At 36.6% G+C, this 23,005-nt stretch overlaps 3 protein-coding genes across 8 annotated transcripts in view; 2 read left to right on the top strand and 1 right to left on the bottom strand.

Moving 5' to 3' along the window:
* The window catches only part of LOC116722924 (interferon-induced protein 44-like), a 60,395-nt gene extending 54,731 nt beyond the window's left edge, over window positions 1-5,664 (top strand). The window contains exon 13 of the mRNA XM_032567346.1: window positions 5,482-5,664. Within this exon, the coding sequence (XP_032423237.1) occupies window positions 5,482-5,649 (168 nt within the window). The 3' untranslated portion in view covers window positions 5,650-5,664. The remainder of the gene's footprint in view (window positions 1-5,481) is intronic.
* Window positions 5,665-9,255: 3,591 nt separating this feature from the next.
* On the top strand, window positions 9,256-15,879 carry LOC116722926 (interferon-induced protein 44-like). Of its 6 annotated transcripts, XM_032567351.1 has the most exons (10): window positions 11,942-12,025; window positions 12,159-12,202; window positions 12,491-12,502; window positions 12,697-12,714; window positions 12,904-12,937; window positions 13,689-13,887; window positions 14,173-14,322; window positions 14,418-14,586; window positions 14,768-14,868; window positions 14,961-15,879. In XM_032567351.1, exons 2-10 carry the CDS (start codon window positions 12,178-12,180, stop codon window positions 15,120-15,122), a joined length of 870 nt encoding a protein of 289 aa, XP_032423242.1. In that variant the 5' UTR covers window positions 11,942-12,025; window positions 12,159-12,177; the 3' UTR covers window positions 15,123-15,879. The 6 variants fall into 6 exon arrangements, with proteins under 6 accessions (XP_032423243.1, XP_032423241.1, XP_032423246.1 ...); XM_032567350.1 differs by lacking the exons at window positions 11,942-12,025; window positions 12,159-12,202; window positions 12,491-12,502 and adding exons at window positions 9,258-9,304; window positions 9,794-9,808; XM_032567353.1 differs by lacking the exon at window positions 12,491-12,502.
* A 497-nt stretch (window positions 15,880-16,376) lies between these two features.
* LOC116722931 (uncharacterized) lies at window positions 16,377-21,986 on the bottom strand. Its single transcript, XM_032567360.1, has 6 exons — window positions 21,863-21,986; window positions 21,004-21,039; window positions 20,313-20,339; window positions 19,983-20,009; window positions 19,704-19,886; window positions 16,377-18,279 (listed from the first exon to the last, which is right to left on the bottom strand). The coding sequence occupies exons 2-6, from the start codon at window positions 21,032-21,034 to the stop codon at window positions 17,936-17,938; spliced, it is 612 nt and encodes a 203-aa protein (XP_032423251.1). The 5' UTR covers window positions 21,035-21,039; window positions 21,863-21,986; the 3' UTR covers window positions 16,377-17,935.
* Window positions 21,987-23,005: the final 1,019 nt, after the last annotated feature.

The following is a 23,005-nucleotide window of genomic DNA, read 5'->3' as shown; positions in this document are numbered from 1 at the left end:
CGTTGGCAGACAAAGTCGGACCTACGTCGCTGGCCCAGCGAAGAATTTGCTTCCTGAGTCTGTCTTTCCAGGTTCAATTGAATCTGGCCGTGCACGGATTCAGCGGGTCTTCCTCTGCCTGTCAGCGGGGGAGGTGAGAGATCCGGGTCACGGCACCAAATAATGATAGGTATTTTCCTTTCGAACCTAAATAAAAGAAAGAACCACAGACAACGTATATGAATTTTACGTGGAGCTTTTGCAAAAGGGGAAGGCTTTGTCAAACTTCTCCTCCGATCAGTTTCACAAAGCGTTCTCAGCTGCCCTTTTGCAACGGCTCCTGTTTTATTGTCAGAGAAGGACAGGCAAAGGGGCAGTCCGGAAAAACAACAGAGGTCGTAAAACTTCTAACCCAAACATCTAACAACCCAGGTCCAGATGTGATATCTGATCAAAGGTCTGAGCCCGGTTCAAATCTCGGTCAATACTGTCAAGAAAACAAAATACGACTGTTCACAGGTATTTACTAAATTAGGGGGTGTTCTTGCAAAAGGGCGTAAAGTTGAACAGACAGTATTGACCTCCAGGTCATTTAAAGAAGAGAACACTTTAAACAGAAAATCACAAAGATCTATAGACTTAATGTGAACTAGAGTAAGAAATATAAAATGATAATACCAAAAAATCCCTAACACCTAGAGTCCTGACAAAAAGTCCGTGTTGGACATTGAAAGCAGCTTGTAAGAACCTCTGAGTAACATCCTGAATTTTATTTTAACAGAAAGTGTAAAGCTAAAGTGCAGATTCTTGTTACTGCATGTTCATATTTGTGAGAATAATAAATTAAAGCTGAGGAGTAGAATATGTTTGAATGGTGCATCAGTCAAAATTTCAGTATTTCTTCTTTTTTTTCCAACAGATGATCAAAGAATCATCCTGGTTTTGATGCACCACACCCGAGATCCTGACTACTCAACTGCTGGGATAAATTGTTGTGAAAAATTCAGTAATGTTGACTTGAATGTTCATGTTCTGTTTCATGAAACTGTGCAGGGCTTATTGAAATGTTCACAAAATGAAAAGGCAGTGGATAAAATTGTAGATTTTTTAAGACGGGAGCTACCAAAAAAACAAGAAGAAAAAAAAACGAAGGAACAAAGCCAAAATCAAAATGTAGGAGAAGTAGAAGCAATAGATCTAACTGTAAAAAATACAAAAGATGATGAAACAGACCAAAATGTTAAAAAGTCCAAAGATGATGAAACATCTTTGTTTCATCATCTTTGGACTTTGTTTGGATGATGATGTTTCATCATCATCCAAAAATACCTTTGCTAAAAATACCAAAGATAATTAAACAGACCTAAATGCAAAAAAGACCAAAGATGATGAAACAGACCAAAATGCTAAAAGGTCCAAAGATGATGCAGTAGGCCAATGTCCAGAAAAGACAGAAGATAAAGCAACAGACTAAATTACACACAGGACAGAAGTAGAGCTGGGCGCTCTAGTCACTAATATTAAGACTTTATACTTGACTTAAATAAAATGTCAAAGAATTGGATTTGACTTGGAATTTTACTCCAACATTTTTGGACAGCTTTTTGAAAAGACTTGATATTTTACCCAAAAGTTTAAGACACATGCAAATAATTACCCTCACTTCTAATATGTTTTTTGAGCCGTCTTTAAACGCAACATGAGCTCTAAGATGCTTGCGCTGGTTTGCGGCTGTGACAGAGAGCTGCTGCTTTGTGCCGAGCTGCACAGGTTTGTGTTATAATTATGACAGCAAAGCAGCAAAAGGCAAAGGTTTCTTGGGAGGGGATGTTTGGAGACAACCTGGTAAGTTGTCTCCCAAAACTTACAGAGGGAGCTGAGTAATGCGGTTGGATGCAGGTAACGTTAGCTACATGATGACTAACTGATGTCATTATATCACGTTAAGCTTGTTTACAAGAACAGGCTGCTAGTATTGTTTATCTATGTTCAAAAGTGGGTTTTTCTGGTTATATTTAGTAGAGTATTTTTTGGGGAAAAAATGTACTTAGAGTAGTTTAACTGTACTGTAATTTTTTCTTTTACTTGAGTAATATTATTTCTTCTCTTGAATAGACTAATTCTGCATTTAAAGAAATAGACTTTAGAGATGGGAAACCTTAGATTTCTGCGATGTATGACCTAATGTCCATGCAAATGTGACCTTAATTCTTGTTTATTTTGTATTAATAAACATGGTTATCTTATTTGAAATGTTACATAAAGATTTGTTTATGTATTTATATTAAAGTAAAAGCTTGTTTGTCTGCCTCCCCCCCCCCCATCCTCTGACCCCCCAACTTAAGCCAATGACCTCCCTGCTAAACTCTCCTGGAGCCGGGCTGTGAATCGGAAAGCAGGTTCTGTACCTGAACTCAGTGAACAGAGTTTCTTTCTGTCCCCATCATATTGTTGAACCGGGTCAGTTCCATTGGACGATGAATGGTGTATTTGAAGACATCTGCGTCGGAAACTTATATTGACAATAGATTGTTTACTGCAGTCACTACAGTAAACAATCTACTGGTTTTTATACTTTGTTTTCAGCTGCACATGTTTTTATCAAGATTTGAGATAAATATGGACTTAAAAGAAAAACAGGTGGTCATTATTTACATTTAACATATATTTGTAACATTGTTAAAAATAAAAAAGTCTTGAAAGAACTTGAAATTCAGATTCATATTCATATTTATTCATGTCCCAAATGGAGAATTGATTTTATAGCAAGCAATGTTCCCTCCAAGCTGCGCGCCTGCACAATCGCGCACTGCTGGCACATTCTCAGCGCTCAATAAAATCTATGCAGCGCATAAAATAAAATCCAACGTAAACTATATGAGCTCAGACATCAGTTTTGACTATGGACCAATGACGTATAACGATCTAACTCGGTGAGTCACAAGTGTCCAGCCAATGATACGATACGGTTCACTTACGCTATGCAGCCAATCATTGCATGCTATGGCTTCTTTGCACCTGCTGCGCTGACGTCACAACCGCATGCGCAAATGCGGCTCTCTTTTTTCCGCTTTGAGTTACCATGACAGCTAGAAAAGAGAAAGTCTTATTTCAGACGCAAATAAAACAATACTATGAACATTGTTGTCTTCCTAATATAATGGGCTTTTAAGTTTTCATGGATTACCAGTTAAAGCTAACGCCGCACAGCAAAGTTTACAGCCTTCACTTCACTCCGGGTTAACTTCTTCAGCCTAAAGCAGAAGGTAAAGGAGCTTCCTGTGTTATTTCCATGGAATCACTTCTGTATTCAGCCTGAAAGAGTTTATGGGAACTAGAGAGCAGACCAGAGCCAGACAGCCGAGCTACTGATCCGCCTGTACACACTGCTGTAAACACCGTCCTGCTTCACAAGAAGCATGCAAAACTAATAAAGCGAAATAACACGGAGACCTTAAGGAACACGGCCATATTTTTCTAAAAGCAACAACTGAACCTGAACCGTCAGCTGAACTAGAACTCTGACACCAGAGCTGCTCTACTGTTAAGCTATGGGCTTGTTGTTCCTCAGGCTTCAGAAGCAAAAAGCCTGAACCGTAAAATCCCCGTTACTTGGTCTCTGACACTAACGACAATAAATGTACTTAATATACTTGAAAACAAAGTAAAAACATTGTCCGTTAGAATGGATGAAAAATGTTTAGATACTTAAATAGCACATTATTACAAGAAAAATGTCAGAGAATATTGCCTATTAGCATAAGCTAAAGCTAATGTTAGCCACAACGTTTAAAGAAAGTAAAACTCACCTTCGTATCTGTGTATAACGAGGCGAACATGTTAAAACCTTTCTCCAGCTACTTGTCGGGGCTTCGGATCAATGTACATCATTAATTGTTACCTTGGACAAGCCCTGAAAACACCCAGTGGAAAGAACCTTTTTCAATAGATCGGAAACGATTGAGCCGCTTTTCCCCAAACGCGGAAGCTGAGGTGCAAAGAGCCCATTAACTTCATGCTGAGCTCCACAGCAAAGGGAAAAACCGTTAAAGTACAACTCAAAAACAACTCAAAACCACTTCTTTCTCGCTCTCTATATCAGTACAACTATGTGCAGACTCGTTGCCATAGCGAAAAAACAAACAAACAAACAAAAGAAAACACTCAAATATTTCCCACTCAAAGAGCAGCACATTTAGCCTGTTGCAGTAGTGTAGTTTTAGGCTTAATGTTTATTTTGTGATTATTAATAAGTGATTGCTGTGGTCAGAGGAGAAAACTATAAATATATCGCTGCACTTGACTTTACTGTATGGCTGGCTCGCTGTTACTGTCTCTTACTCTGCAGTTGTGGAGTCACAATGTCTGGGATCATGAGCGCCCCCTGCCATGAGGCAGGAGAACTGCCTGCCTCCCTCAAATCTGTTCTCTGCTGTTTGTACCTCAGCACAAGAATGACGTTACACACACAGTTTGTAACAAAAACACTGTACATTATATAGATAAGCTAAATTTTGAAGAAAAAATAATCTGAATTGGTTAAGCTATATTAGAAATAGGTACTTTACAGTACAAACCACAGTGTGAAAATAGCAATATAAATTATTTTATCATTATATATTATTTTTCCATGATGTCATGTGAGGCTCTGCGTGTGTGATCGTCTCCCTACCTGTCTTTTACCAAGCAAGAGAAAACAGAGCTTCCTATTAACAATAAAAGTGACACCTAACGTCTTACCTGGCACTTTTCTTAGAGCTGCTTCCACATCTGATCCAACTCGAGAGTTGATCGGACAGAAGATGATGGTGTACTCCCATCAGCACCAAAGGTTTGCTGATGAAGCAAAAGTTTGCTGGAGACGGTTGAGTGTGGAGACTCAACCGTCTCCACACTGATTGAGTCTGTTGTCAAAATGCACAACAGAAAATACATGAGAACCAAATGAAAGTATGCTAAGTCACATAATGAAATGAGCCACGGTGGCCACTCAAAACTCTTCCCCAACCATCAGTGACAGAGTTCATGTTCTGGTCTGCATCTATTCTGCTAATGCACCACAAATGAAATCCTCAGTTTTACAGAAAATGAGGGAAATCAGAGAAACAGCCAGTGAGCTGGGTAAGAAACATTCAATATGCATTTAGAATATTATTATACAGTAAAGAAAATTTTAAAAACATTTTTATGTCCTCATAAATGTTTCATCACACTCCTGTGGATGTAGTTATTTAAACATATCGCTTTAATAATAAATTTATAGTTTCTTGAGAAACTCCATGTTTTAGAGTCTGTATCTCTGTAACCACAGGAATCCCTCAGCTGGAGATTCTCACTCACATTGATGCAGCCTGTGAGGAAATACAAAGAAAAATCAGATAAATGTTTACAGGAGCAAATATATAAAGAAAAAGGTGAGTCATAGAAATATTTATTCTAAACAGGACAAAAAACCCTAAAAATATTGTACAAAAACTAAAACAATTATTGTGTTATATGTAGATGGGAGACTTCAGCTCCAGTCTGGGGATCCCAATGAACTGCATCTTCCCAGTGAAGAACTACAGTCAGGAAACTCAACTGAATTCAGACGTCAGCACTTTGATCCTGAATGCGTTGAGGCTGATTATCGACTTCGGAGACGACTATGCCGACAAACTGAAGCCGTAGAACAGTTTGTGGGGAGATGCATGAAAATCACAGCAATAATTTTGGTCATATCATTATATAGTTGTTGAGGAGAGCTTAGTGGTTGAGCAGGAATCAAGTATGAAGTTTTCTGACCTTTGACACATATGTTTCCTGCTTTTCTCTCTCAGCCCTTTTCTGATAAAGTAAGATTTTTGATTAAATAAGGAATAATTAAAGGGACCATGTGCTTTTACAATTGTAATGTTGGAATAGAATTGCTAAAAAATAAAAAGTTCTCTGAGTTGCACTATTCCCTTTAATCCATTTGTTTACTGCTCTTGTATATTATATCTTGTATATTGATAGAAAGTCCAGTACATTTACACTCATGTTATTCATTTTGTTTAGTGAACAAACTTTTTGTTACATTATGTTCTTTTGTAGTTTCTTTTTTTTTAAAACATCAGTCCTCAGGGGAAAACAAGTGCCTGTAGTCACTCATAACATTTTTTTTTAGAACTATGAATTGTTTGGTTGTTGTCAAATGCATTTCCATTCTGTGTGTCACTTTCCAGCTTGATAAAAGTCACCACCAAAGTATTCAAAGTGGTTTTAGGTCAACATTTCTATGTTTTTATTGTTGGCTCGTTCGTCATAGAACATTTGGAAAGCAATCTATAAATGTGTGTGATGTTCATAAGACAATGTTTTATTGAACAGTTTGAATCATGTTCAATAAAAAAAAAAGTAAAATCAGCTTCACTCACATTTTGATTTAGTCAATAAAACGTAGAGTAATAAAAACTGCATGATTCTATGGTATTTTATTTTATGGTTTTTGGTTCTAAGGACTCTTTGCAACATGTTTTATAAATCAGTCGTTTAGCTGCTTGTGTTTGATGTAAGATGATGAAATCTGTTAACTGGGAGGTTTCTGAAGTAGAGCTGCTGCTCCATCATGAAGGAGTCAGCCATGATGGAGACTTTCAGATCAGAAGGCCTCCGCATTGAAAAACATTTAAACATATAGTCGTGTTTCTACTGACCTTTTACTCTTTAGAAAATCACAGAAATCTGAAACGTTTTAGATTTTGAACTTAAACATGAGCTTACAGCAGTAAGTTGTGTAACTTATTTTGTGCTAACTTTGGCATATTTCCAATAGTTTAGTAAACAGGTTTTATGTAAACTGTATTATATGTGCAAGAGTTTAATTATGTTTTTGCTTTGCACCAAATTCCCAATATTTGAGGTTATTGCGACTCCCCCCCAAAACATAGGACTTCTTTTACCAATAGTAATACTGTAAGAACTCAACACTCTCAGCATCTGGTCCACCGCCATGTTGTTTTGAGAACATGTCAGTAATCCCGGCACGCTCTCATGGAAGAGAACATGAACGCTGGAGACGACGTTGGGATAGACGTCTGCCCAGTCCGTCCCGGCCGTGGAGTAGCTGGGATCTCTGGTGTGGTGCATCAGGACCAGAATCACCTTTTGATCTCCTGTGGAGAAAAAGAAAATGAACAACAGATGGATTTGAGTAACAGACCTCAATACAGCACGACTGTGACCACTCTGTGCTTAATGTACCTCAGTAAATTTGGAAACCGAAAGCTGGGCTATAAAAATGCTACAGGAGCTGCGTTTCCATTGACCTTAAAAAATTTAGCAAATTGGAATTATGGAAATTAATATGCTTAATGGAAACATGGCAATTTTAAAAAAACACATCTGTGAATAAAAAGTTTCTGCAGGGAGTTTTTCTTGCTGTATCGAAAGTAGGAATGTGTGATATACACGATAGAAACGATAAAGAAATTTGTACTACAGTAGAGATCTGTAGTCTACCGGCTAATAATGCTTATTGATGACATAACCGGCTGGCATCAAAACAGAGCAAGAGGGAAGCAGCATGGCTGAGAGCATAAAACCTCGTTATAAAGCCAGGTGCAAAACATAAATTATTTGGTTTCGATTCGGGTTTAACCTCCCTCGGTCTTAGCACGATGCTCAGGAGGAGCCCAGCATATGTCACGGCGAATGTAAAAAATAATTTAAAAAAACAAAAACCTGCAGGGCCGTGCACAGAGTAAACAATTCATGGGGTTTAAATGACCCCCGTCTCTTAAACAGTAAACAGTTAAAGCCAGGAGCAGAAAAAGTGTGTGGGAGAAAGGAAATACAAGCAATTTGTTTTATTGTCTAAAAACAAACCATGTGCTTGACTACCAGCAATGCATCCAACTACAAGTTCCAGTCACAAAACTGAAGAAAAAGCAGGATTTGATGCAAAAATCCATTACATTAAAGTTGTTGTGTTTTTATATAGAGATGTATTTTTCATTTATATATTTTGCTTTGATTTAACCAGGTAGTCACCGTTGAGATTACGCTGCTGCCTTTCATTGCCAAAATTTGTTAAGGGAAACCTGGTAATGATAGGCAGTTACAAACATTACATCCACAAAAACAAGTGTTAAACAAATTAACACATACAAATATATACATCCGCTCAATTAGTATGTATTTTTTCTCCTATCCATTGTAAGTTTTATACAAACTATATCATGATATATATTGTGACCGCCGCCCTTCTCAATATATATCGTGATATAACTTTTATGCCATATCACACAATATTTAAAATTATTTGTGAATATTTAAAAATCCGGGTATAAAAAATATGTTTTTTGAAAACATATTAAAAGAGTGTTAAAAATATTTTAAAATATTATTTTTGCTTTATGTATACTAACAATTTTTTTCTTTACTTCTTACTGTTAATAACTGTTATACTGTTCTAACTAAAATGTCTTTGATATCAGTCACAGCTTAACCCTATATATGCAAAACTCTAATTGTGCACATTTTTGAACTTCCATCTGAGTCTCTATTTCTAAAAACAGTCCAACAACTTAAAAAACTCACACAGCAGATTTTTTTGGTGTCTGGAAAACGATCCATTTCATAAACTTTCATAATGTAACGTCACAAATCAGCAGGCGCTGCCACTCAGCCAGCAACCCCAGTAAAGCCCAGCTTTTGCATTTGCATCAACATTTGCAGATAATTTTTTGCAGCAAATCTTTGCAGTTCAAAACTGCAGGTTAATTTTTTTTTTACAGGTTATTTTTTGCAGGTTAAATTCTGAAGATGAATATTTGTTGTTGTTTGTAAAGTAAAAAAATGAAAGAAAAATAATAATCATACATAATTTCACAGGATAAAATTCAGTGTCTAAAAAGTCAACGAGACAACAGTTTGACAAGCTTAGATTTTAGAAGATTGTTGCTGTGTCACATAAAAACTCAAACCTTTGTGAATAAATGAGTGAGATTTTCTTGGAAATCACCTGATCTACAAAAGGGAAAGTGAAACGAGGAAAACACTGTAAAAAGCCTTGAAGTCTAACTTTTATCAGACCTGTAACGGTTCTCTCTCTGCTGCAGCTCATCTTCTCCTCAGCTTGATTTCTTTACCTCCTTTTATTGTCAGTAGAAAAGCAGCTGCAGCAAATGATCAAAAAGCAAATGTAGCTACATAATGAGCGCTGAAAAACGATTTGAAACCAATGATTATTTTAGTAGGTTTAAGTTAGTTAGTTATAAGGTAAAGTTCTTCCTCTTCCTCTCTCTGTATTTCAGAGTATTTCCTGTCATTGTCATGGGGGGTAATAACTCTTCTACACCATGTCAGTTACATTCTTGTTTGTCTTGGTTGAGATAGATGCATTGATTATTTCACTAATTAATTTCAGTTTGTGCATATATTGCAGATTTTTAGCAAATTTTATTTTCCACTTCAGATGAAATTTACATTGAACATGTTTTGAAAGCAGAAAGTGAAATAAAGTCACATGTTAATCACTAGAACATAGTTGTTTGGGAATGTCTGAAAAGCTTAGCAATAGAAACTCTATTGGATTTATAATTATTAAAATTTTGACTCATAATATTTCCCCTCTGTTGTTTTGTTTAGCTCCTCCTCCAGGTAAGTATTATTTTTTCAATTTTTCATTTTAGTGTTTTCCTTTACTCACTTTAGAGTAAAAATGAATCTATTCACTGCCTCAATGTTCTACAGATTTAATACCAATTATGTTTATTACTTTAATATAAACATTAATTATAGTTCTAGTCATGTATTGACCTCAGTAATGTGTCTCTTTGCCCGTTTTCAGCTCCACCTTCTCCACGTGAGTACAACTTATTATTCATGCTGACACAGCAGAAAATGTTTTTCTTGCCTCAATAAAAAACTGAATTGTTTTATCTAATAATCTCTTGACTCATGTTACTAATATATTTAACATCATGTAGAAAAGCTAATTCTTCCATCTATTGTGACACTTTTCTGGTTTTAAGACTTTGCTGTAAATTCTCCTTCACAGTTTTAAAAACTCCATGTAGAGAAATAACTCTTGGGTGAGTCAATGTACCTTATTAAAGTCTGCATGGTTAAAGTCATTGATTTTTTTTCTTTCTTTTTTTGGTTCAGCATTATCAGCCAACACAAGCAGTTCTCAGGATTAACAGTGTCCCTTGGACTTGGTTATGTCATCAAAGCTCCCAAAAATCACTAGATGACACATTTCAGGGTTTAGTCAATTCCTGATTGGCTAATCAGGATAACCGGAACAATTCCCAGTGGGCTGGTTTGACGTTTGTTCTGCCAGGGTTGGTTTTCTTTCCCTATCTTTTTTTTTTGTTGAATTTTTCCATCCTAACAGTGATACAAGGCAAGCTCTTAAATCCATGAAGGAGTTTCAGCCTCAAAATGAGGAGGCAACAATCAGAGTCCTGCTGTACGGTCCAGTCGGTGCGGGGAAGTCCAGCTTCATCAACTCCGTCAACAACGTCCTGCAAGGCAGAATGACCAATGAGGCTCTGGCCAGTGCTACAACCTCTGATCAAAGTTTCACCAAGATGGTGAAAATCACTTCTTCTTTGGCTTAAAAGTTCTATTGATAATTTGAGGCTTTTCGATTTATGAATTCAGTCTCATTAGTCGTTTCTTAATCGCATGAAAACTCCCAGAGACATGACAGAAAACAAATATTATCTGACACTCAGTGGTTAAGATTATAGCAGCACCTTGTTCAGACATTTACTTAGCAAAACTCAATTATGTTGAAAATTATAAACTTAATTTGAAGCATGTTTGTTGCGTTCCAATTAAAAATAAATTTTTAGCAGCTGTATTCCTGCTGTTTACATAAAACACTTTTTCTCTCTCAGTACAAAACTTATAAAATCAAGAAAGAAGGCAGGAGAAACTTTTATCCATTTGTGTTCAATGACATCATGGGACTGGAGGAAGGAAGTGGAGTCAGACCAGGAGACATCAAAATGACCTTGAAGGGTCATGTGAAGGATGGATATAAGGTACAAATATATAATTTTCTACTCTTAACAATTCCACCTTCTAAAGCTATTATAATTAGCTTTAAGAGAAAAATATATTTCCATACCAAATGTCCTCAGTATGTTTTTTCTGCAGTTCAATCCTTCATCCTCCATTTCTGCTGCTGATTCTGGCTACAACTCTTCCCCGTCAATCAGTGACAGAGTTCATGTTCTGGTCTGCATTTTCAATGTTAACACAAATCAAGCCTCTGTTTTACAGAAAATGAGGGAAATCAGAGAAGCAGCCAGTGATCTGGGTAAGAAACAACAAATATGCATTTACAAGAGTAATACACAGTGAGAAACCTTATTTTGTGTCGTCATAAATGTTTCTGAGACACATTCCTCTGTATTAACTATTTAAACATATAATTTTCTCATAAAATGTAAAGTTACTTATCAGAAGAAACTCTCTGTATCCACAGATATTCCTCAGCTGGTGATTCTCACTCACATTGATGCAGCCTGTGGGGAAACAGAAAGAGATCTGAGAAACGTTTACAGGAGCAAATATTTAAAGAATAAGGTGAGTCAGAGAAAGATTTATTCAAATTAGGAGAAAAAAAACTGAAAATATTGTCCACAAAGTAAAATTATTATTACTTTGTTATATATATAGATGGGTGACTTCAACTCCAGTCTGGGAATCCCAATAAAGAATTACAACAATGTGACTGAGCTGGATTCAGATGTCGACACTCTGATCCTGAAACTGATGATTGACTTCAGAGACGACAACACTGACAAACTGTGAAGCCACATTGTGTGGAAATATATCCATGTAATCCAGCATTATAATTAATTATGTATATCATTAAATTTTTATTGAGGAGAGCATAGTGGCTGAGCAGGAACTGAAACCTTTTTTCACAAAATGAGTGCTCTTCTTGTAAATCACGTGATTCGTGAAAGTGAAAGTGAAAGTGAAAACACCCTAAAAGAGCCGTGAGCTTTTCCTTTCATTAAACACTACTTTCATCTCTCTGCTGCAGCACATCTCCTCTGAGGTAGGATTCTCTTCCTTCTTCTGTATCAGTAACAAATCAGCTGCTGTAAACCAGTGAAAAACAAATGAACTGATTTAACGAGCTCTGACTAACGATTGTAGAGTCATTCTCTCTTCCTCTCTGTATTTTGCAGAGTATTTTCTGTCATTGTCATGGGAGGTAACTCTTCTGCACCATGTAAGTTACATTCTTGTTTGTTATGGTTGAGATAGATGCATTGATTATTTCACTGATTTATTTCATGCATATATTGCATATTTTCAGTTAATTTTATTTTCCTCTTCAAATTAAATTTTATCTTGAACATGTTTTGAAAGCAGAAAGTGAAATAAAGTTACATGTTAACTATTGGAAATAAACACTAGAGCATGGTTATTTGGGAATGTCTGAAAAGCTTAGCAATGGAAATATTGGAATTGTGTTTATGCAAATTTTGACTCATAATATTTCCTGTGTTGTGTTTAGCTCCTCCTCCAGGTAAGTACTATTTCTTCCATGTGTTTTTCATTTTAGTGTTTTCCTTTACTCACTTTAGAGTAAAAATGAATCTATTCACTGCCTCAATGTTCTACAGATTTAATACCAATTATGTTTATTACTTTAATATAAACATTAATTATAGTTCTAGTCATGTATTGACCTCAGTAATGTGTCTCTTTGTCCGTGTTCAGCTCCACCACCTTCTCCACGTGAGTACAACTTATTATCCATGCTGACACAGCTGAAAATGTTTTTCTTGCCTCAATAAAGAATTGAATTGTTTTATCTAATAATATCTTGACTCATGTTACTAATATATTTAACATCATTTAGAAATTCTTCCATCTATTGTGACACTTTTCTGGTTTTAAGACTTTGCTGTAAATTCTCCTTCACAGTTTTAAGAACTGCATGGAGAGAAATAACTTGGGGGTGAGTCAATGTACCTTATTAAAGTCTATATGTTGAAGGTGACTTTTTTTTTTTTGGTTCAGCATAATCAGCCATCAAAATGGTTTCCTGGATTAATAGTGTCACTTGACCAATGGTACTTAATAATGTTATTGTTCTATTAAAGAAGCAGCTCTGGAGACCCAGGCAGCTAAATGTGTTTGGTCAAATGTAGGCCATGAAACGGGTCCAGCTGTCCACTGTCCAATCAAATCAATGAATTGTGTGGCTTTGCAGTGTACAATGTAATGTTGCATAATTTATATATTTCTATGACAACACGCCCCATAACTTGAAAATTTTGTCTTAAATGTTCACTTAACATGTAATATTATAGTAACAAGAGGTCATTCAGTAAACGGGGCCGGAAATGAACTGTAACCAATTTTACTTATTTAACTGATATTTAAATGATACAATAAAGACTTGGGATTAAAATTTGTCTCAGTGGGTAGCTAATGAAATTAAAAGAAGCCACTGCACTGAAGGCTGAAACTTATTGTAAACTAACAGAACCTATGTAATGATTTCCACAACACACTGATCACACAAAGTGAATTGAAGGTCATATTCACTGATTCTCACTGTTAGAAGTTCACACATATTCTGTACATCAACCTCAGCAGCAGGAGGCTGGTGGAGTTCAGGGTCTTTCTGTTTATCAACTCATCTCTGTTTATCAAGGTAAAAACTAGTTTCTGAAATTATGATTTCAAATTTTCCATTTTAACAGAGGCAATAGAGTTTCTCTTCAGTACTTGAAGAATTTTCAGCCTCACAATGGGGAGGCAGCAATCAGAGTCCTGCTGTACGGTCCAGTCGGTGTGGGGAAGTCCAGCTTCATCAACTCCGTCAACAACGTCCTGCAAGGCAGAATGACCAGTGAGGCTCTGGCCAGTGCTACAACCTCTGATCAAAGTTTCACCAAGATTGTGAATATAATTGTTTAATTTTAAAGACTTATTCACATTTTAGACTTATAAATATTCACAGCAACATGGTAGAAAATATTTCATTTTCTGACACTCAGTGGCTACAAACTTGTAATCACTGATTATTGTACTATTGTATCTTATTCATAATTTTATTTAGCAAAATTAAATTTAGGTTGAAAATTAAATTTATTAAGAGTATTTTGAGGCATGTTTGTAACTTAAAATATATTTTAGCAGCTTTATTCCTGCTGATTACATAAAACATTGTTTTTTTCCTTTCAGTACAAAACCCATAAAATCAGGAAAGACAGGGGAAACTTTTATCCCTTTGTGTTCAATGACATCATGGGTCTGGAAGACGGAGATGGAAGAGGAGTCAGAGCAGAAGACATCAAACTGGCCTTGAAGGGTCATGTGAAGGATGGATATAAGGTTTACATACTTTTCTGCTTTAAAAAAATACTTCTCTTAAAGGCAATTTAATTTACTTGCTTTATGTGGAATGTTCATCATATTTTCTTCCACAGTTCAATCCTGTATGTTCCCTGTGTGATGGTGATTTTGGCTACAACTCTTCCCCGTCCATCAGTGACAGAGTTCATGTTCTGGTCTGCATTTATTCTGCTAATGCACCACAAATGAATTCCTCAGTTTTACAGAAAATGAAGGAAATCAGAGAAGCAGCCAGTGAGCTGGGTAAGAAACATTCAATATGCATTTAGAATATTATTCTGGAGTAAAGGACTTTTTTTTAATGTTGTCATAAATGTTTCATCACTCTCCTGTGATGTAACTATTTAAACATATCGCTTAATTAAAACTTTTAGAGATTTTTGAGAAACTCCATGTTCTAGAGTCTGTATCTCTATAACCACAGAAATCCCTCAGCTGGCGATTCTCACTCACGTTGATGCAGCCTGTGGGGAAACGGAGGAAAATCTGAAAAACGTCTACAAGAGCAAACATTTAAAGAAAAAGGTGAGTCAGAGAGAGATTTATTCAAAACAGGACAAAAAAAACCCCTTAAAAATATTGTACAAAAAATCAAACAATTATTGTGTTATATGTAGATGGGAGACTTCAGCTCCAGCCTGGGGATCCCAATGAACTGCATCTTCCCAGTGAAGAACTACAGTCATGAAACTCAACTGAATTCAGACGTCGACACTCTGATCCTGAATGCTCTGAGGCTGATGATTGACTTCGGAGACGACTATGCCGACAAACTGTGAAGCCACAGAACACTTTGTGGGGATATGCATGAAAATCACAGCAGTAATATTATTTATATCATTACATACAGTAGTTGTTGAGGAGAGCTTAGTGGTTGAGCAGGAACCGAGTATGAAGTTTTCTGACTTTTGACACATACATTATGTTTCCTGCTTTTCTCTCTCAGCCCTTTTCTGATAAAATAAGCCTTTCCATGAAATAAGGAATAATTAAACGGACAATGTGCTTTTACAATTGTAACGGTAGATTTGCTAAAAAATAAACACTTCTCTGAGTTGCACTCTTCACCAATATTCCGTTTTATCCATTTGTTTACTGGTCTTGTATATTGATAGAAAGGGCAACACATTTACACTAATGTTATTCAGTTTGTTAAATGAACAAACTTTTTGTTACATTATGTTCTTTTGTATTTTCTTTTTTTTTTAAAACGTCAGTACTCATTGGAAAACAAGTGCCTGTAGTCACTCATAACATTTTTTTTTAGAACTATGAATTGTTTGATTGATGTCAAATGCATTTCCATTCTGTGTGTCACTTTCCAGCTTGATAAAAGTCACCACCAAAGTATTCAAAGTGGTTTTAGGTCAACATTTCTATGTTTTTATTGTTGGCTCATTCGTCATAGAACATTTGGAAAACAATCTATAAATGTGTGTGATGTTCATAAGACAATGTTACAGTTTGAATCATGTTAAATACTCATATTTTGTATTGGTCAATAAAACGTAGAGTAATAAAAACTGCATGATTCTACGGTATTTTATTCTATGTTCTTTGGTTCTAAGGACTCTTTGCAACATGTTTTATAAATCAGTCGTTTAGCTGCTTGTGTTTGATGTAAGATGATGAAATCTGTTAACTGGGAGGTTTCTGAAGTAGAGCTGCTGCTCCATCATGAAGGAGTCAGCCATGATGGAGACTTTCAGATCAGAAGGCCTCCGCATTGAAAAACATTTAAACATATAGTCGTGTTTCTACTGACCTTTTACTCTTTAGGAAATCACTGAAATCTGAAACGTTTTAGATTTTGAACTCAAACATGAGCTTACAGCAGTAAGTTGTGTAACTTATTTTGTGCTAACTTTGGCATATTTCCAATAGTTTAGTAAACAGGTTTTATGTAAACTGTATTATATGTGCAAGAGTTTAATTATGTTTTTGCTTTGCACCAAATTCCCAATATTTTCAAATCAATTAACCAGTTTTATACTCGAGGTTTTAACTAAATAAGTAATAAAGTTTTGTCAGAATAATAGTTTAAACATTTTAATTTTATTTTGATATTCTTACATCTGCAGCAGGTACTTTCACGACATAGCGACAGAAAACAAATATTAAAAAACAAAACAAAAATAAACATACAAAAGTTACATACTGCAGCTTTAATCGAATAATTTGACATTTTGTGTCGAAAAAAATAAACACACAAGTAAATACATTTATCAGAGATCCACTAGTTCAATAAAAAGAAATTTGCTCATGTTGCAGGATTTTCTGTTCATATTTTCTAATCCTTTCCGACTGAAGAAAAGTCGATTCTTCAAAACCAACCTGTTCAGCAAGAAGCCCAGACACAAGCTGTTGTTACCTTTTTATGCGGTTTGTTACATATGATGCTTTTTTCCCCAAACAAACAAATACTGTATGTACACATTCATCTATACTACAGCAAAAAATAATCAAGAAAATAAGAGTTAGAAACGACGAACAGTTAAATCATAATATGCAGCAAATACTTGAATTATATTCATTTTTATAGACGGCTGCTATTGCTGCAACATTTAGCATCAAGCTTTGTATTAGAGTTTGATCATTTCACTTCTGCACCATTAGCAGTTCATTTCATACACAACTTTAGAAAACAGTGTTGCTTCCTGCTGTAGATTTGATACCGACAATCTGCTGATTCTTATCTCCCAGTAGACTTTTCAAACTAACGTTGACAATCTGCAATTTAAAGTAGTTTTCTATATAAACCCATAAATCCCTTTCAGATCATGTTTCTTCCGCTACTGACATGTTTATTAGGCCTTAAGATCAACTCAACAGTTCTGATCCAGAATCTTAACCTACTAATATTTACACCCGATTTACAGATGTAGAGACGAACCCCTAACCACCACGAGGGAGAACGGGGTTAATATGAACTTTTGTGAAACAAGTGTGACGTCGTGAAATGACACCAGATGATCCTACACTGTCTGATTTAAGAAATATGGTCAACAGAAAGTGACTTATTGAGGATGGTGCATAACAATTTTGGTTTAGAGCACTGAGTGCTGTAAGTTTCAAGTTCAAGTTCACACAGCTTGTGATCTCTTGTCTGACTTTATGAATGGCATTGACAAGGGTCATTGTTTTCTGTAATGGCTAGTTTGTGCTGCACATCTAGGATGTATGATCTATGATCTGCTGAAACAAAAAATGGTCAAACGACTCCAACAAATCAGATCTACCAGATGTTCACCCAGGCTTTTTCAGTGACAAGGGTTAGAGGTCAGAATCTGCCATATTTTGTAATTAAATTGGCCCAAATGGAACTCAGAACCAAAGTGAGTCAACGTAAAGAATAATACATGATTTTCAGATAATATGCATTTGAATTAAACCAAACATGCAAGTGACTTTTATGGAAATGTACCCCATGAAAAACAGCTAACGACAACAAAAACTAAACTGATGCCCCATGTTTTAAGCATGTGGGTTGAAGTTGGTTTGCTCATGTACTTTATTCAACACTTAGGATTAAAGGAGGAAATTGTAATTGGGGTGCAAATTGGTGCAGGGATGAACTGACCTGAACCTGAGTTCATACTGGAGGTTTTTCTGTGCTTGGGGGCAAAGGAGCGCTTCTCTTATAATAGAATAAGAGAAGTACTACACAGGTTATTGCGACTCCCCCCCAAAACATCGGACTTCTTATTACAGTATTACTTTTACCAATAGTAATACTGTAAGAACTCAACACTCTCAGCATCTGGTCCACCGCCATGTTGTTTTGAAAACATGTCAGTAATCCCGGCACGCTCTCATGGAAGAAAACATGAACGCTGGAGACGACGTTGGGATAGACGTCTGCCCAGTCCGTCCCGGCCGTGGAGTAGCTGGGATCTCTGGTGTGGTGCATCAGGACCAGAATCACCTTTTGATCTCCTGTGGAGAAAAAGAAAATGAACAACAGATGGATTTGAGTGACAGACCTCAATACAGCACGACTGTGACCACTCTGTGCTTAATGTACCTCAGTAAATTTGGAAACCGAAAGCTGGGCTATAAAAATGCTACAGGAGCTGCGTTTCCATTGACCTTAAAAAATTTAGCAAATTGGAATTATGGAAATTAATATGCTTAATGGAAACATGGCAATTTTGAAAAAACACATCTGTGAATGAAAAGTTTCTGCAGGGAGTTTTTCTTGCTGTATCGAAAGTAGGAATGTGTGATATACACGATAGAAACGATAAAGAAATTTGTACTACAGTAGAGATCTGTAGTCTACCGGCTAATAATGCTTATTGATGACATAACCGGCTGGCATCAAAACAGAGCAAGAGGGAAGCAGCATGGCTGAGAGCGCATAACCTCGTTATAAAGCCAGGTGCAAAACATAAATTATTTGGTTTCGATTCGGGTTTAACCTCCCTCGGTCTTAGCGCGATGCTCAGGAGGAGCGCAGCAGATGTCACGGCGAATGTCAACAAAAAAACACAACCTGCAGGGCCGTGCACAGAGTAAACAACTCGGGGGGGTTTAAATGACCCCCCGTCTCTTAAACAGTAAACAGTTAAAGCCAGGAGCAGAAAAAGTGTGTGGGAGAAAGGAAATACAAGCAATTTGTTTTATTGTCTAAAAACAAACCATGTGCTTGACTACCAGCAATGCATCCAACTACAAGTTCCAGTCACGAAACTGAAGAAAAAGCAGGATTTGACGCAAAAATCCATTACATTAAAGTTGTTGTGTTTTTATATAGAGATGTATTTTTCATTTATATATTTTGCTTTGATTTAACCAGGTAGTCACCGTTGAGATTACGCTGCTGCCTTTCATTGCCAAAATTTCTTAAGGGAAACCTGGTAATGATAGGCAGTTACAAACATAACATTCACAAAAACAAGTGTTAAACAAATTAACACATACAAATATATACATCCGCTCAATTAGTATGTATTTTTTCTCCTATCCATTGTAAGTTTTATACAAACTATATCATGATATATATTGTGACCGCCGCCCTTCTCAATATATATCGTGATATAACTTTTATGCCATATCACACAACCCTAATCGAAAGTAGTGTATTTCCAGGAAGTCATGCGATAAACAACCGGATGTTACTACTGGCGAAAAAAACAAAGAAGACAACTAGAAGCAGTAGGGGGATGATGGCAAGGTTTGTTTTTTGATGACTTATCATGCGAATAAACATGTTCACATGGTTTTAACTGTATTTCTTATCTAATGGAAACATCGCAATTGAGAAATTGTGTTTTTTTTCAACATTTCTAAAATATTGACAAAGTTTTGCACACCTGTGCAATGGAAACACAGCTAGCGCGACGAACTTTACACGTTACCTGACAGCGAGCTCATGGCTGCTTCCACATCAGACCCGACTCGAGAGGTGATTGGACAGAAAAGTATGGTGATGCTGTTTCTGTCCCGGTCCGTATGAACCAGCTTTAGCTTCCTCTCCAGCTGGTCCAGCAGCTCGTGATGAGCTCCAAAGGTTTGACCAGAAATGACCACGCGGATCTTAACTGTGCCCATCACCAAGACATGAAAACAAGAAACATAAGCAGAGCACAAACATCACAAATACGACATAGATCTCATCACTACATGCGTTCATTCACCTTGTAAACTGAAAAACAACTTTGTTCCTAATCAAAGAAAAAAACAGCAGGGTTATCTGTTTATGGTTTATATAAAATTTCACTATGCATTTACATCTTTAACCGACTTGAGAGCATTTTTTTTAGTGTTGCACAAACTTCTGCTACAAAACATACAGGATAGTTGCTTTAATTTGAAGCCATTGTTTCTGTGTAACAGTGAAGAATGCTGGGGAAACTCTCTTGTGACTTTATGGACCTTAACCAAGTTTATTCAATGCAGCAAAACAGGAAAAGTCTGAGTGAGTGTGCTGAACAGGTGAGCAAAAATATTTTCAGTTCAAGACTTACCTGCCTGCATAAGAGTCCCTCTTAGACCTGGAAACAGGACGATAACGATAACGATACCTATTTATCTTACTCACAGGGTGAAGCTTTTGTTATCTGACTGAACACAATAAAGAACAGAGAGAACTTTTTGTTCCACTGTTTGTTTCACTCACTTTGGTTTCTACATACTGCAACCAAATAAAGGGCAGAATGTGCAGAAATGCATAAATGAAGTTATGTGTGTTTGTAGTTCATCCAAACTGTGTGATATATAAAGCAACTTTGTTACAATCACTGTTCAATTTATTAGCTACACCTTGCAAGTACCAAGCTGGACCATAATTTTTAGGACTGTCCTAATTCTGTGTGGCACACAGAAACGTTTCTCAAAGATAATGTCTCTGATTGATAAAATCACAGTTTCTGCTGATTTATCAGCTGCATATCCATGATGCTAATTTCTTGTAGCAAGTTGCTCAATTGAAGTGAGATCTTTTGACAGAGGAGGCCGCTTGAGTACATAAACACAATGAAGCCAGAACTTAAAATTCTAAACTTTTTCAATTTATCTTTTGCCACATAGTTACACATACAATCAATTTTGATCTACATGTTTGCATAAAGCAATATAAACTGTATGTAAAATGTTAGAACTTATTAGTCTACAGTTTAGAGAAAAAACACAAACAAACAAGAATAAAGTTTAACATACCCCTCAAACGCCTCATCAGGAAATCCCACATGGTCACTAAATCCAAAAACAAGATCAAAACTTGGAATCAGTAAATCTTTGTGTGTGGTTCAGAAAATGTCAGTCGTTATTTTGCACAAAGTGTCTCTGGGGAAAAGGGACACAAATTATTGAAATAAATACACGTGCACGCGCAGACGTTCACGTACACAAAGAAACGAGCTGTTCACACGCGCTCGACGAAACACATCTACTCGCGCGTGTTCTCTCTCTCTTTCTCTCTGACATACACACACGCGGCCCCCTCCCTCCACACACACACATGTTTGCGTGGCTATCTTTGCTCGGACTTTCCATTGACTTCCATTGATTTCTAAAGCCTAAACCTTCCCTTTATCCTAACTCTATCCATTACATACCTAACCCTAACCATTACATACCTAACCCTATCCATTACATACCTAACCCTATCCATTACATACCTAACCCTAACCATTACATACCTAACCCTATCCATTACATACCTAACCCTAACCATTACATACCTAACCCTATCCATTACATACCTAACCCTAACCAAAACTCAATTCACACCTTAGTCCTAAATCTGACCACTGACCCAAAAACAGCATTTCCCCTTGTGGGGACCAAGGTTCGGTCCCCACAACGTAGTATGTCAGGAAAATGGTCCCCACAAGGTATTAGAAACAAACGCGCGCGCGCGCGCACACACACACACACACACACACACACACCCCATGTAATTCCACGAAAACATTAGAGCCGTTTGAGCAGCTGCCAGTTTAAATCCAGCTGCATTAGATGCATCGAAACGTCGGACTGCCATTCAGTATAAAGAAAACATTTAATGGAGTCCTACCTTTGCTGCGTTGCTGCTGCTGCTGCCTGAAACACGGTGATTGCTGAAAGAGAGCAAGAGAAAGAACTTTCACTTTCACTTTTAGAAGCAGAAACACGGAGATAAACCACGTGACTTCTTTACAGTCCAGTCATCCCTCGATCTGTAGTGAAGCCTGCCCACTGGAGAGGAAGAGAGAAAAAGATGATTACTAGACCTCAGTTCTGTTTCAACAAAGAACACAAATGATGTAAATTTTTTATAACAGTTGTAAATTGAGTTTCATCAGAGAAAGACGTCATCAGTTACAACATGAGAAAATATCTCTAATATCCTGCCAGTGGAACTGGCTTCTATATCTTTATGAAAAGTTACTTGAAAGTGAGTTTTGTCTGATTTCATGTATACCAAAAATATTTGCACTAGCCAGTAGACCAAAGGTAAGATTTTGTGTCTTTGCAATTTCACCAATTTTCACAACAATAAAATACAATTTTCACAAGACTGTATCTAATGATTAAAATATCACCTCTAATTATACCTTAATTTGTGTAACCTTTATTGCAAATGTACAGCTTCTTTCATATTTTAACATTTACTCTCACAAACTCAGTGAATTCCAGTATGGTGCTGTCATAGGATGACACCTTTGAAATAAGTCCAGGTTTTAATGCCCCTCATGCTACATATTTCACCATCAATTTTTGAAAATATGACAAAGTTGAAGTCATTAAGAATGTCAGCAACTCACTTGTGATCTTCAGTTCAGCTCTAGAACCGCACATAGAGCTTTATGGAACAGGTTCCCATGCTGAGCAGATCACACTGCCAACTCCAGAGTAGTTGACGAATCACACCTCTCTGTCTGACGCCGCGTCTGGGTTTGGCATTTTACCAGGACACCCCGACTTTCCTGACAGCAGTGTATTATGGGTAAAGTTCTGGGTTGTAGGAGATTATGGTGAGGGGTTGTTTCCAGAAGTTGGACTCAAACGCTTAATTATAGTGAAACAAACTTAAGGTAGCCGATCCTCCAGGTTGGCAATTCTTTTCAACGTGCCAGAATTTAACCTTTATGCAAATTCACATTACTATGCTCCTAAATTGGTCTGCTTATGTTTCTGCTTTGGTGATTTCTCTTCTGTTGTTGTATCATATTCCTGT

The sequence above is a fragment of the Xiphophorus hellerii genome, chromosome 7 (genome assembly GCF_003331165.1).
Source record: "Xiphophorus hellerii strain 12219 chromosome 7, Xiphophorus_hellerii-4.1, whole genome shotgun sequence".
Taxonomy (NCBI): Eukaryota; Metazoa; Chordata; class Actinopteri; order Cyprinodontiformes; family Poeciliidae; genus Xiphophorus; species Xiphophorus hellerii.
This window is presented reverse-complemented; position numbering and strand designations above follow the sequence as displayed.